At 33.3% G+C, this 14,145-nt stretch overlaps 2 protein-coding genes across 3 annotated transcripts in view; both read left to right on the top strand.

Annotated features, from left to right (window-relative positions):
* Positions 1-363: 363 nt before the first annotated feature.
* On the top strand, positions 364-7,233 carry LOC101488244 (probable phospholipid-transporting ATPase 4). 2 transcript variants are annotated; one of them, XM_004510344.4, is made up of 11 exons: positions 364-619; positions 1,353-3,288; positions 3,438-3,548; positions 3,823-4,099; positions 4,186-4,274; positions 4,401-4,485; positions 4,558-4,788; positions 5,093-5,218; positions 5,809-5,907; positions 6,087-6,278; positions 6,361-7,233. In XM_004510344.4, the coding sequence occupies exons 2-11, from the start codon at positions 1,469-1,471 to the stop codon at positions 7,027-7,029; spliced, it is 3,699 nt and encodes a 1,232-aa protein (XP_004510401.1). In that variant the 5' UTR covers positions 364-619; positions 1,353-1,468; the 3' UTR covers positions 7,030-7,233. The 2 variants fall into 2 exon arrangements, with proteins under 2 accessions (XP_004510401.1, XP_004510404.1); XM_004510347.4 differs by having other exon boundaries at positions 366-619; positions 4,579-4,788.
* A 3,054-nt stretch (positions 7,234-10,287) lies between these two features.
* Positions 10,288-14,145, top strand: part of LOC101489479 (casein kinase 1-like protein 2) — a 5,141-nt gene continuing 1,283 nt past the window's right edge. The window contains exons 1-12 of the mRNA XM_004510349.4: positions 10,288-10,588; positions 10,687-10,727; positions 11,129-11,198; positions 11,311-11,459; positions 11,541-11,636; positions 11,732-11,802; positions 12,997-13,058; positions 13,146-13,209; positions 13,291-13,375; positions 13,478-13,604; positions 13,739-13,821; positions 13,913-13,976. Coding sequence (XP_004510406.1) covers positions 10,513-10,588; positions 10,687-10,727; positions 11,129-11,198; positions 11,311-11,459; positions 11,541-11,636; positions 11,732-11,802; positions 12,997-13,058; positions 13,146-13,209; positions 13,291-13,375; positions 13,478-13,604; positions 13,739-13,821; positions 13,913-13,976 — 988 coding nt within the window. The 5' untranslated portion in view covers positions 10,288-10,512. The remainder of the gene's footprint in view (positions 10,589-10,686; positions 10,728-11,128; positions 11,199-11,310; positions 11,460-11,540; positions 11,637-11,731; positions 11,803-12,996; positions 13,059-13,145; positions 13,210-13,290; positions 13,376-13,477; positions 13,605-13,738; positions 13,822-13,912; positions 13,977-14,145) is intronic.

Here is a 14,145-nt window from a genome sequence, read left to right as displayed (position 1 = left end):
GTTTTAGGAGAACAAATCGGGGACAAGGGGCAGTTTGATTAATGAATGAAAAACTAATAAAAACAAAAAAAGAAAACCTGTCAATTTGATGTCTATCTGGCTCTCAGTTCAGGAAGCACCACGTAGGACAACGTGGGATCCATACTCTCACTTTGCCAGGTCATTACATCAATTTATTACAAATTAAAATTAACCCTCCAATTCTTATTTCGAAACTCAAATCACCCAATCAAAGCTAACACTAAACAGGAGCGAAAATAACTGCGATGTTTCGAAATTCAAATAAAAATGGGAAAACAAAATATAAATGTCGACGTGGGGAAGAAAGAAGGACCCGCAAATTGCTGAAGAGAGAGAGTGTGAGTCTCTTCTTTCTCTCTCTTTTAAACTTTTTTTTTTCTTCTCTATTGCTTGCTTTTGTTAATTAATTAATTAAATAATTATCTAACTAACTTTATTTTATTTTTCTCTTTCTTTCTCTTTGCATTTTGTCTCCTTCCTTGATCTGCAACCTCGCAACACGCGTAACGTAACACTGATTCTTCATTCTTCTTCTTCTTTCTATTTTTGCCGCATTGCTACGTTCATTCCTCAAATTCAATGGAGTCCCTCCCGTTTGGTTCGTTTCCGTTTCTTCTCCCTCTCTTTTGTTTCAGATTTTTTTTTATATAATTAGATTTTTTTTCTTTTTCATTAACTGCTTTGTATTGTTAAATTAGTTTTCGCTTTCATTTTGGTCGATTTCTTTACGCTTAATTTTCCCTGACAATGTTAATTTTTTTCACACTTTAAGCTGGATCATTTTATTTTATTTTTTGGAGGGATTTTAAAGAAAAGAATATAAATAAAAAAGGAAAGAGGTTGTTTTTTAAATTCTCTTAGCTGTTTTGAACATATAATTGGGTTTGAAATTGAGACATTATGAAATTGCCTTAGCTATTTAGCTTCTAGATATGAATTCTCGAAATTTTCATCACTGGGAGAGGGAATGAGTATGTGACATGTCACAGGATCTCGGTTATAGGTTTGGGATTTTCGTAATTCTCTTATTATTATTATTATTATTATTATTAATTAATATGATTATGATTGTTATTCTTTTTTTATGTTTCAGTTTATTTTTAAAATTTTATAATGTTAGGGTGTTTTAGGAATTTGAAATTTAAATGTCAGTTTGAATAGGGGTCCTTACTTTTTATTACATTTTGAATTTATTCAGTATTAATGGATGAATTGAATTTTTCATGGGTTTAACTTGTATGCAGATTTGGTATATTGTGCAGATTTGGTAGTATGCATGAAATTATCATGTGCTGAAGTTAATCATTTTCTTAATTTGTATGTATTGTTAGGTTTTAGGAGAACAAATCGGGGACAAGGGGCAGTTTGATGGTTCCCTCTAGTTGTTAGCTAGATTTTGGTGGGCATGTGTTGAATAGAACTCTGCATTGAGCTGAATTGCGGCTAAATGACACGGGGAAGGATAAGGGCGAGGTTCCGAAGGAGCCATTTTTACACATTTGGTTGTCTTCGACCTTCTGCCACTGAAGAGGGGCCACATCCACTTCAAGGTCCCGGGTATTCGCGAACTGTGCACTGCAACCAGCCTCAGCTTCATGAGAAGAGACCGCTACATTATTGCAGGAATGATATTTCCACAACCAAATACAATGTGCTTACATTTTTTCCCAAGGCACTTTTTGAACAGTTTCGTAGAGTTGCTAATATATACTTTCTTTTGGCTGCGTGCCTTTCGGCCTCTCCAATTTCACCTTTTAGTCCACTTAGTATGATTGCTCCTTTGGCATTTGTTGTTGGGCTTAGTATGGCAAAGGAAGCATTGGAAGATTCACGCAGGTTTGTTCAGGATGTTAAAGTTAATCACCGGAAAGTTAATCAACATAAAGGCGATGGCGTTTTTGGTCACAGGTCGTGGCAGAACATTATGGTTGGGGATGTAGTAAAAGTAGAAAAGGATAAGTTTTTTCCAGCAGATTTGCTTCTCTTGTCATCAAGTTATGAGGATGGGATATGTTACGTCGAGACAATGAATTTAGATGGTGAGACCAACTTGAAGGTAAAAAGATCTTTGGAATCTACCTTGGCCCTAGATAGTGATGCTGCTTTTAAGGATTTCACTGGAACAATAAGATGTGAAGACCCAAACCCCAATCTTTACACTTTTGTTGGAAACTTTGAGTACGAGCGCCAGGTTTATCCTCTTGATCCTAGTCAAATTCTCCTTCGAGACTCTAAGCTTAGGAACACTGATTACATCTATGGAACGGTCATTTTCACTGGTCATGACAGCAAAGTCATGCAGAATTCCACAAGATCCCCTTCAAAAAGGAGCACAATAGAAAAGAAGATGGATTATATCATATACACTCTCTTCACTGTCCTTATCTTTATATCTGTTATTAGTGCCATAGGATTTATTGTCAAGACTAAGTACCAAACCACAAAGTGGTGGTACATACGCCCTGACGATATCGAATACCAGTATGATCCCCAGAAAATTGGATTGGCTGGGATGAGTCATTTGATTACTGCTCTCATTCTCTATGGATATTTGATACCCATCTCACTCTATGTTTCCATTGAGGTTGTGAAGGTTCTACAGGCAACCTTCATTAACCAAGACATTCAAATGTATGATGAAGAAACTGGAACTCCAGCTGATGCAAGGACTTCAAATTTGAATGAAGAGTTGGGCCAGGTGGATACAATTCTCTCCGATAAAACTGGAACTTTAACCTGCAATCAGATGGACTTCCTTAAGTGCTCCATTGCTGGTACTCCATATGGTGTGCGTTCTAGTGAAGTTGAAGTTGCTGCAGCGAAGCAGATAGCTTCTGATCTTGAGGACGCGGATTCAGAGCTGTCCAATTTCCCCATGCCTAATAAGAAAGCCCATGTTTCATGGGAAAATTTTGGAAAAGTTGATGAAATCGAACTAGAGACTGTTGTTACTTCCAAAGGTGATGAGGATCAAAGGCAGGCCATAAAGGGTTTTGGTTTTGAAGATGACCGTCTCATGAATGGTAATTGGTTGGAAGAGCCCAATGCCGATGACATTTTATTATTTTTCCGAATACTAGCAGTTTGCCATACTGCCATTCCTGAGCTGAATGAGGAGACAGGAGGTTTTACATATGAAGCTGAGTCTCCAGATGAAGGGGCTTTTCTTGTAGCAGCAAGGGAATTTGGCTTTGAGTTTTGTAGGAGGACTCAGTCAAGTATTTTCACACGTGAAAGAATTTCTGCTTCAGGGCAAGTGGTGGAAAGGTAAGAATTCATGGAAGTTGAAAACTTTTATCCTTATCTATTTGTTTTCCTTTGTTTGCACCCTTACACCAGGGGTCCCAAATCAGGTTTTTGTCTTTATTCATGTCTATTGATATTTTTGTTTATATACTTTTGGGCGAATTACTCAGGGAGTACAAACTCTTGAATCTACTAGATTTCACAAGTAAAAGAAAGCGTATGTCAGTGATTGTCCGTGATGAGGAGGGAAAACTTTTTCTTTTTTGCAAAGGGGCTGACAGGTTAGCTTACAATATCTATTGTTCTTGCCTATGTACTCAATGATGACAGATGAATGTATAGTGTTGATTATCAATAGCACCTTCTCAAATTATACATTAGATAAATGAAACTGAAAATTCATTCAAGCTTCTCAACCTATAGCAAATATACAACATAATCACAACAACCCCCTTTTTCCATAGAAGAAGCTTGCAAAAACACACATGTATGCTCCCACAAAAAGGCATCTCCCTTTAAACTTGACACCCATTATTTTCTTGCTTGGTTATGCAGTATCATATTTGATCGTTTGTCCAAGAATGGAAAAATGTATTTGGAGGCTACTACTAGACATTTAAATGATTATGGAGAAGCAGGTTTGCGAACACTAGCTCTGGCATATAGAAGGCTCGAAGAAAAAGAGTACTCGGATTGGAACAATGAGTTTCAGAAAGCCAAAGCATCTGTTGGGACTGACAGAGAGGCAATGCTTGAGCAGGTATCAGAGACTATGGAAAAAGAGCTGATTCTTGTTGGGGCAACTGCTGTAGAAGACAAACTGCAGAACGGGGTAGGATTGTCATTCTTTGTAGTCAATATATTGCTGTTTTCTGTACTTCAAATCTTCAACCAAATTCAACTTATTATCCTCCTCAGGTTCCTGAGTGTATTGATAAACTTGCTCAAGCTGGTCTCAAGATTTGGGTATTGACAGGGGATAAGATGGAAACTGCAATCAACATTGGGTCTGTTATCCACAAATTACCTAACCTTGTATACTATTACATTTATGTTCTAAATAGATAAGGTTGAACTTGCACAAAAGTGCCTCCGAAACAAAGTATGATGAAGTTGTATTTTCCGTGGTACAGTTTTTCCTGCAGTTTGCTTCGACAGGGCATGAAGCAGATCTGTATAACAGCGAATTTAGACTCAGTATCCAGTGATGTCAAACAGGTACCCCTTTACATTGAGAAACGTAAAAGAGATTACTTTATGGACTTGTGTTTCATCTGATGTTGGGCCTAGTTCTTTTGTTTAACACCGCAGGCCATCAAGGACAGCATATTAAATCAAATCACCAATGCTACACAAATGATAAAGCTGGAGAAGGATCCCCATGCTGCATTTGCATTAATTATCGACGGGAAAACTCTGACATATACTTTAGAAGATGACGTGAAACACCAGTTTTTGGGACTGGCAGTTGATTGTGCATCTGTCATCTGTTGTCGTGTTTCTCCCAAGCAAAAGGCACTGGTATGACCTTTTGTCTGTTTTATGTTGTGATTTTGTGGGCTCACTTTTACCGTTTTATACTGCATACGAGTATTTGATTTTTGGATTTATATGTGTGGATGATTGCTCACATGGATCCATCTTAGTTAGATAGGAAAACTTGGGTCCATTTAAATTCAGATGGATCTGTTAGTTCAGTTGTGTATGCCAGTCATTTCCACACTTTTGTAGATTGCATTTATCTAACTCTGTCACTATGTCCACTCTGAGATGTAAAGTTATATGCATTTTATATTGTCCTGATTTCTTAATCTTCTGGTGCCAGGTCACAAGGTTGGTAAAAGAAGGAACTGGGAAGACCACTCTCGCAATAGGTGATGGTGCAAATGATGTTGGCATGATACAAGAAGCAGATATTGGTGTTGGAATCAGTGGGGTTGAAGGTATGCAGGTCAGTGGCATACATGACTGTCTCTTTAAGAAAAACTATTTCTTAAGTATCACTGCAGATGACCGGATGATTCTAGCCTTTAATTTTGCAAGTTGGAATGGCATACATGTTATATTTCAGATACAAAATCAAATTCTAGTTTTATATAGCCTTATTATTTTCAAAAACAACCCTGTGATTTGAAAAAACCTGTCATGTTTCTTTTTGCATGTCTGGGCTCCGTTTTTCTAGCTGTACTGTTGACCAGATGTCTTGTCAAGCCTTTTGTGATAGTTGTCTTGTAATTAGTGCTGTTGATCCACTGCAAGAGTAAAGTGAGCTTCCCTTTTGCATTATCAACAATAATTTGCAGACTGATACAATAAATTGCTTAAAATGAAACTTATTTAACATTTTGATATTTTCTTAATTCTTTTTGTCATTATAGTCTGAATATAGTTATTTCTAAATTCTGATCAGATTGAATTGAATTGCTAAATTTTATTTTAATGTGGAAAAGGATTTGCAAACTTTCTGATGTTTCTTTAATTGTGATGCACTTCTCAATTGTCATTTTAAGTTGTGGTCTCAAGCATGCAATTTCCTTTCAGGCAGTGATGGCCAGTGACTTCTCGATTGCCCAGTTTCAATTTTTAGAGCGGCTTCTGGTGGTTCATGGACACTGGTGCTACAAGAGAATTGCGCAGATGGTAATTGATTAATGATTGTCTTGATCATCATTCTCACAAGTTGGACCCCTTGCCTTCAATGCCTTGTGTGCTGTGTATCCTTTGCACGGATAGAGAAGCTCTTAATAACATTTTAGCATGTGTCTATTATGAATTGATTCCTTCATTTCTCTTCTTAATCTGTATGTTATGCCTTGCAGATCTGTTATTTCTTCTACAAGAATATAGCCTTTGGCCTCACCATCTTCTATTTTGAGGCCTTTACTGGCTTCTCTGGCCAATCGGTTTATGATGACTGGTACATGATCTTGTTTAATGTTGTTCTGACATCGTTACCCGTCATTTCACTTGGCGTTTTTGAACAAGATGTTCCATCGGAAGTTTGCTTACAGGTTTGTTCTCTTGCTATGTCTTCAACAAGTTTCATCCTCTGAAAAATTCAACCTATTAGTAAGCTGATGTTGTGCTTTGCAGTTTCCCGCACTATACCAACAAGGACCCAAAAATTTGTTCTTTGATTGGTACAGAATATTGGGATGGATGGCCAATGGTTTATATTCCTCCCTCGCCATCTTCTTCCTCACGGTCACCATATTCTACGATCAACCATTCCGTATTGATGGCCAGACAGCTGACATGGCTGCGGTCGGAACAACAATGTTCACTTGCATCATTTGGGCAGTCAACTGCCAGATCGCACTGACAATGAGCCATTTTACATGGATTCAGCATCTATTTATATGGGGTAGCATACTTACCTGGTACCTCTTTCTCGTGTTATATGGCACACTTTCTCCAGACCTTTCCAAAAGTGCTTACCATTTACTTGTTGAAGCTCTTGGACCTGCACCTATTTATTGGTCAGCAACACTTATAGTTACAATTACATGCAATCTTCCTTATCTTGTCCACATATCCTTCCAAAGATGTTTTAATCCCATGGATCACCACATTATCCAAGAAATCAAGCACTACAAGAAAGATATTGAGGATCAACACATGTGGACGAGGGAGAGTTCTAAAGCCAGACAAGAAACCAAGATTGGGTTCACTGCAAGAGTGGAAGCAAAGATCAGACAATTGAAGGGAAAGCTGCAGAAAAAACAATCTTTCTTGTCTGTTTTGTCCCCATCACGTACATAATTAACAGTTTTGAGTATTTTTAGGCTTTTCGGGTTAATTTTTTTGTTTAAAGTTTTGCCCCTTTTAAATTATTTGCTTGCTTATATTATTATATTAATTAAAAACGGGGTGAATTAAAGTCTCATTCACTGCAGAAAAACATTTATGCTGTTGTATGTATTATGTAACATATTTACGTAGAAGAGTGTCGGTGTGTATTTCTTATGCCAAATGTTATGATTAAGTGTCCTTGAAACTATGAAATAGCTACTTGTGACTAGGTTCTATGACTGTATGGCGAGTCGCCCCATCACCAAGGTTCATGCCGTCAATGAAATGTTGGGGTTGTTAGTATAGTCACATTTTTACGGAACTACACATGTCTTCGGAAGTGTACTTCTAGATATGTTCAGAAGTGTATTTTCTGATGCAATGGCGGAGCATAAAAAGTTTGTGTAAGTTTACTCGTGTATAATTTTAAGGTGATATTTATCACGTCTTTTTATGGAGAATTTTTTTTTCTTTTCTTGTCTAAAGATCAATTTTCATAATTAGTTTTAAATTTTTTTATTTATTATAATCGACAAACCCAAAAACTTTTACTTCTTTAGAAAAATTCCAAACAAAATTTGAATTTTTAGGTCTATTTGTTTAAGATTTTTAAAATTTAATTTTGACTTTATATTTTAAAAAATAATTTTTACAAGAAGTTACTTGAAAAATAATAATTATTTTAGACTCATTTATTATTAATTAAAAAAATTAATCTTTAATAATTAAATATTTATTATTAGACATCTTAACATGATAAAAATATTTTTTTAAATGATTTTTGTGAATAACTTTTCAAAATAGATTTTATTATAATAATTTTTTATATTTTATTATAAAAAAGTTATAGTAAATAGAAGAAATATTTAAAATGATAACTATTTAATCAATTTTTCATTTAAAACTTTATTTTTAAAATTATTTTTAAAAAAATATTATATCAAAAAATAAAATACTATAATTTTTTTTTTAAAATAATCCAAAACAAACCCATCCATTAAAAATCATAATCACTTTTATTTATTTATTTATTTGTAACAAACATTTAGAATAACATCTTAATAAAAGCTATCAACTAATTTTTGTTCACTCAAGTTTTGAGTTAATGAGATAAGCTTATTTGTTAAAATACATCTCACTTAATCAACAAAGCTTAAATTTTAATTTTTTTTAAATAAAATAATAAGTAAATTTATAAAATTTTAAATTCAAATATAATATATAGTATCTAACCTAATAATTTTAATAGTTATTAATTGAATCAAGTGTTATGATAATTAAATCTATAAATTGATTTCTTTTATATATATTCCTAATTTTTAAAAGAAGTCATCAAAATGCCCCGGTTTAAAAAATATATATTAAAATGGGCTTTAATTTTTTTTATTTTTTATTTTAACAATTGAATAATTGTTAGTTTAATAAATAAAAAATAATAAAAATATTTTAAAAAAATAAAATCATATTAATAAAATAGAAGAAAAAAAAAACAGTTGAGTAGATGTGTCAAAACAAATAACATGTTCAAGAGATGTTCCAAAAGAAATAAATGTTATGTTATTTGAACAGCTCCTCCTATAAATAGATAAATTTATATTATTTTAACAATTATCTTGTTTTCTAGATAAATTAACAACTTAATTATATTTTGTTAACAATTTTTTCATTTAATAAATAAAAATAAAAAATATTATTATTTATTATAATTAAAAAAGTAAATTATATTAACAAATCAAATAAAATCCATTCAATTGAAGAAAAAATACATCAAAATTAATGCGGTTGAATAAATGTGCTAAATTTTATCAACTTAATTTTATTTTGTTAGCAACTCCATCTTATTTTGCAGACCTAATTAACCGCATTAATTTTGATGATTTTTTAATCATTTTCATTTTTAATCATTTTTATTTTACAGATCTATTCAACCACATTAATTTTATTTATTTAATCATTTTTAATCTTAGCACTATTACCATCATGTAACAATAATTTGAGTATGGCTTTCTATGTCTTGATTTCTACCAAATATGTTAGATCCATGATCTAAAGAGGTTGATGGAGTTCTCCAAGAAGACTGGTGGTGAGTTGCAATATGTTGAAGACCAAGAAGATGAAGAATATGGATGAAAAGAAGAAAAACAAAGATGAAGAAGAGGACCAAGGTTTGGTCGATTTTTGATTTAGGGGTCACGTGCGCGGCTGAATTGTGTTGGATTGAGGCCGCTTTTTAATTTTGGCTTTTGTTTTAAAATTTAGAATAATATAATAATGGCTTTTTAAAAACATAAACTATATTTATTAATTTGGAATAATATAATAATAGCTTTTAATCCATATAGAGGTTTGTCATATCACAATTTTTTTGACACGTCATTAAAAATATGACAATTCATCATGATTTGGACTCAAATTATGTGTGGAGACCAAAAGAGAGACAAATAAAATGAGGTGGACTATTTTAGTGATTAACCTAACGTGCAATTAAGCCAAAAAAGATAAAATATTTTCGCGACCTCTTAAGAATAAAAATGTAAGATATTTTGATATATATTTTTTAAAATGAATATTTTAATTTTTAAAAAATTAGAAATATATATATATATATATATATATATATATATATACGCTTTTTAATTTTGGCTTTTGTTTTAAAATTTAGAATAATATAATAATGGCTTTTTAAAAACATAAACTATATTTATTAATTTGGAATAATATAATAATAGCTTTTAATCCATATAGAGGTTTGTCATATCACAATTTTTTTGACACGTCATTAAAAATATGACAATTCATCATGATTTGGACTCAAATTATGTGTGGAGACCAAAAGAGAGACAAATAAAATGAGGTGGACTATTTTAGTGATTAACCTAACGTGCAATTAAGCCAAAAAAGATAAAATATTTTCGCGACCTCTTAAGAATAAAAATGTAAGATATTTTGATATATATTTTTTAAAATGAATATTTTAATTTTTAAAAAATTAGAAATATATATATATATATATATATATATATATATATATAACCCAGAAATTAATCCAATAAATCATTTGTAAAAGAAAACAAAATTTAATCCAATTAATTAGTTTGGCATTACCAAAACATAGTCTTAAAACTAAGAAAAGTTTCAATTTTCAAAGCAAAGTTTCAGTCAGAAAAAAAAAATTAAAAAGAAAAAAAAAAAAGGTTGATGAAGAATGCGTGAGGCGAGGTTAAGCGCGTGGCAACGAACATTGATTCATCATTCATTCATCTCTCACAATTTCTCTCTCTCATCATCATCTTCCTCATTTCCGTTTCCTTTATCCTTTTTTTAATTCCAATTTTGTCCTCTGCTTTTTCATCGTTTCTCAGTTATGCCCTCTTCATCTGCGATGGCGTACTTGAAGTCGTAGCTCCGCTTTTTCAATTCCAATTTTCAATTTCCCAAACCTTTTAGGGTTTAATGGAACCTCGAATTGGGAACAAGTTCCGTCTTGGTCGGAAAATTGGTAGTGGATCTTTTGGAGAGATCTATCTCGGTTCGTTCTTCTAACTCGTCTGTCAGTTTTTGCATGTTCATGAATCACTATGACTTTCTCTGTTTTTTTTGTTTTTTTAATTGATTATTTTTGTGCAGGAACCAATATTCAGACAAATGAAGAGGTTGGGATTAAGCTTGTGAGTATTCTGATTCTGACCTATTACCTACTCTAATTTGGAAGAAAAAAAAGTTAGCTTTTTAATTTTTGGTGATTGCAAAATTCAAATACTTTTTACTCAAGTTTGCCGAGAAATTCAAGGAGTGACATAAACTAGGAGAGTTGGAATGTATTTAGTGATATTGAAACGAAACAATGGATTCCAAACAAAGAGTTGTAAAGACAATATGGGTTATTGAATTTCTTTTGGTATGCTTTTAATTTGTTTTCATCACTGAACTTGTTGGTTTATTTTTACTTGGTAATTGAAGTTTTGTGCATCTCTCTCTGCTGCAATATTGAAAGTATTAAATGCTAATTGCCACGTGTTTAGATGAGTAGTTTGTTTTTGTTATTTTATTTTCCTTTTGTTTGATTCAGGAAAATGTCAAAACCAAGCACCCTCAATTGTTGTATGAAGCAAAGCTGTATAAATTACTGCAAGGAGGAAGTAAACTCCCATCTTTGGTGAATTTGTGTATTTTGGAACTCTTTATTTATCATTGACTTCATATTACTCACTTGGTTTAAATGTTTTTGGGTGGCTATCTTTTATTTCGAAGCTGGAATCCCGAATATAAAATGGTCCGGGGTCGAAGGAGAGTACAATGTCCTTGTGATGGATTTACTTGGCCCTAGTCTTGAGGATTTATTCAATTTCTGTAATAGGAAATTGTCCCTCAAAACTGTTCTCATGCTTGCTGATCAAATGGTAGGTTTTGTTGTATTGCATAAGCGTCTAATTGACACTCACCTGTTTTCTTAAAATGTCTCAATCTGGTGCTGTTTCCAGATAAATCGAGTCGAATTTGTTCATTCCAAGTCATTTTTACATCGGGACATCAAGCCAGACAACTTCCTCATGGGTTTAGGGAGGCGTGCAAATCAAGTATTTGTTTAATTTTTGTTTTCTCAGCTATTTTCTTAATTTTTCTGATCATGTCCTATGCATATGTATCCATTTCACATTTGCCTTTTTTGTAGGTATATGTCATTGACTTTGGTCTTGCTAAGAAGTTCAGAGACAGCACTACACATCGGCATATTCCCTACAGGTACTTTTATCGCATCTTTAGTTTTATGATTTTTTTCAGAATGGTTGCACAGTTAAACTTTAAACTATTCCCCATCAGTATATTCCTTATCATGCTTATATTTTATAAAATCTTCAATCAGGGAAAGTCCTATATCTGGATGTTATGCTATTGTTAATTATTTATGTGAATAACTGACTATTTAGTGGGCAGGAGAGTATTCTTGTAATAGAAACAACAGCTTCAAAGTTAACAACATCATTGAAAGATGTGAAACTGATGTGAACCTGGGGCAGGATTACTTAAACAGTAAATTGAAGAAAAACAGATCAATAATGAAAATAAAGAAATGTATTATTTATGGAAGTGAAAGATAACTGCAAAAGGATGAATATCCAAATGCCCACAGAGCTAGGCTCCTACAGAGAACAATATCCTGTCCATAACTAACCAATGACTTTCCAAAAGATAACCATTTCTCTCTCACCTTAGTCCCTATATAACTGATTGGGTAACATGCTTTCCTCATCCCCTGCCTCATCAGCATTCCTTTCCCCCCCTCTTCTACTTTTCTCTAATAAATCCCCACATCAAAAGCTTGGGGTCCTAACAAACAAATTTTGCTTTGCGCTGGAAATTATCATGGTTTTGCATTCCAAACATTGATTACATTTCTGCCCTTTGATTTGTTTATATTTCTATAATCATTGCATTACTTGTTACCCCAGTTCTTTAAGTAATTTGTCCGCTATGATTTGCCTTTGTTTGAACCAGGACCCGTTGATGCCATACTTACTTGCAAAATAACTTTTTCTGATGTGTAAAATTAGCCTATTCAATGCTTGAATCCAATAGTATTATTTTCGTAATCATGTATGATGTTTTCTGATAATTTGGATGTCCATATCATAGGTATGTAATCTTATAGTAGATATTTACTTTTTAAATGTTAAAGTTAAGCGGCAGTATGAAGTATCAGTTAGTTTTTGTGTTGTATGAAAGTTATTAAAGGGTGAATGTATGCCAACAATTAAACTTGGTATCGTTGGATTCCGACTCTCTCTCTCTGGGTGTGTATGATCGCATTATATAGTCTTAAAAGTTATTTATTTAAAGAACAAGTCAGCACTTAATTTATGTTGCTCTAAATAGTCAAGGAAGTATACTTTTGTGCTTTTTCTCTGAATTTGACTTTCTTGTAATAATCCTTTGCAGAGAGAATAAGAATCTGACTGGAACTGCTAGGTATGCCAGTATGAATACTCATCTTGGAATTGGTATGCTCTCTTTATCTCATTTGATCAATGTCCTTTCTTAACGACTATTGATTTTGACCTGAGGATGTCAATTCTGTGCTTTAATAGAGCAAAGCCGCAGGGATGATTTAGAGTCACTTGGATACGTTCTTATGTATTTTTTAAGAGGAAGGTAATCATTCTCTCGCCTTTATTATTTGGTATTTCTTATATCTTTTAGTTACCTACTATTTCTTATTTGGTATTTCTGCAGTCTGCCTTGGCAGGGATTGAAAGCAGGTACTAAGAAGCAGAAGTATGAGAGAATCAGTGAGATGAAAGTTTCTACTTCTATTGAGGTATGATTGAGTGATGAAATGAAACAGTATTTTATTTCATATAATATATGTCCATTTTATGTATGTAAAATCATAGTTGATTGTGGTTTGCTTCTTTGTTAGTCTCTTTGCCGTGGCTATCCCTCAGAATTTGCATCATACTTCCATTATTGTCGGTCACTGAGGTTTGATGATAAACCAGATTATGCTTATCTGAAAAGACTTTTGCGTGACCTTTTCATCCGTGAAGGTTTGAGCCTCGATTTTCGATTTATATTTTATTTGGAATGCACTAATGGCTATTGTCCTTGAAAACAATATTTTAGAGTCTAGATGGGCTATGTTTTAATGTCATTTTTAGCTGTTCTTGCCTTGTTGCTCCAGGATTCCAGTTTGATTATGTCTTTGATTGGACCATTTTGAAATATCAGCAGTCTCAAATCGCCACTCCTCCTTCACGTACCATTGTAAGTGATGTTGTGTTATCTCATTGCATTAGATGTTTGTTTGTTGAGATTAGGTTATTTTATTTTCATTGGAAATGACAATGTGACGCAGGGTCTTGCTGCTGGACCAAGTTCTGGTCTACCACTAGCTTCTCCAAATGCTGATGGACAGTCAGGTATCCTTGTTATTTTTAGTTTACATCCCTGATCTATAGTTTAACTATTTTGATTGAGGTGTTTACAGACAAATTGTTAGAATATCTTTTCATACCATTCAATAACCTGTTAGTTATTCTCTGATACCCCCCCCCCCCCCCCCCCCCTCTCATCCTTTCCCTCCCCTTC

Source organism: Cicer arietinum, chromosome 7, assembly GCF_000331145.2.
Source record: "Cicer arietinum cultivar CDC Frontier isolate Library 1 chromosome 7, Cicar.CDCFrontier_v2.0, whole genome shotgun sequence".
NCBI lineage: Eukaryota > Viridiplantae > Streptophyta > Magnoliopsida > Fabales > Fabaceae > Cicer > Cicer arietinum.
This window is presented reverse-complemented; position numbering and strand designations above follow the sequence as displayed.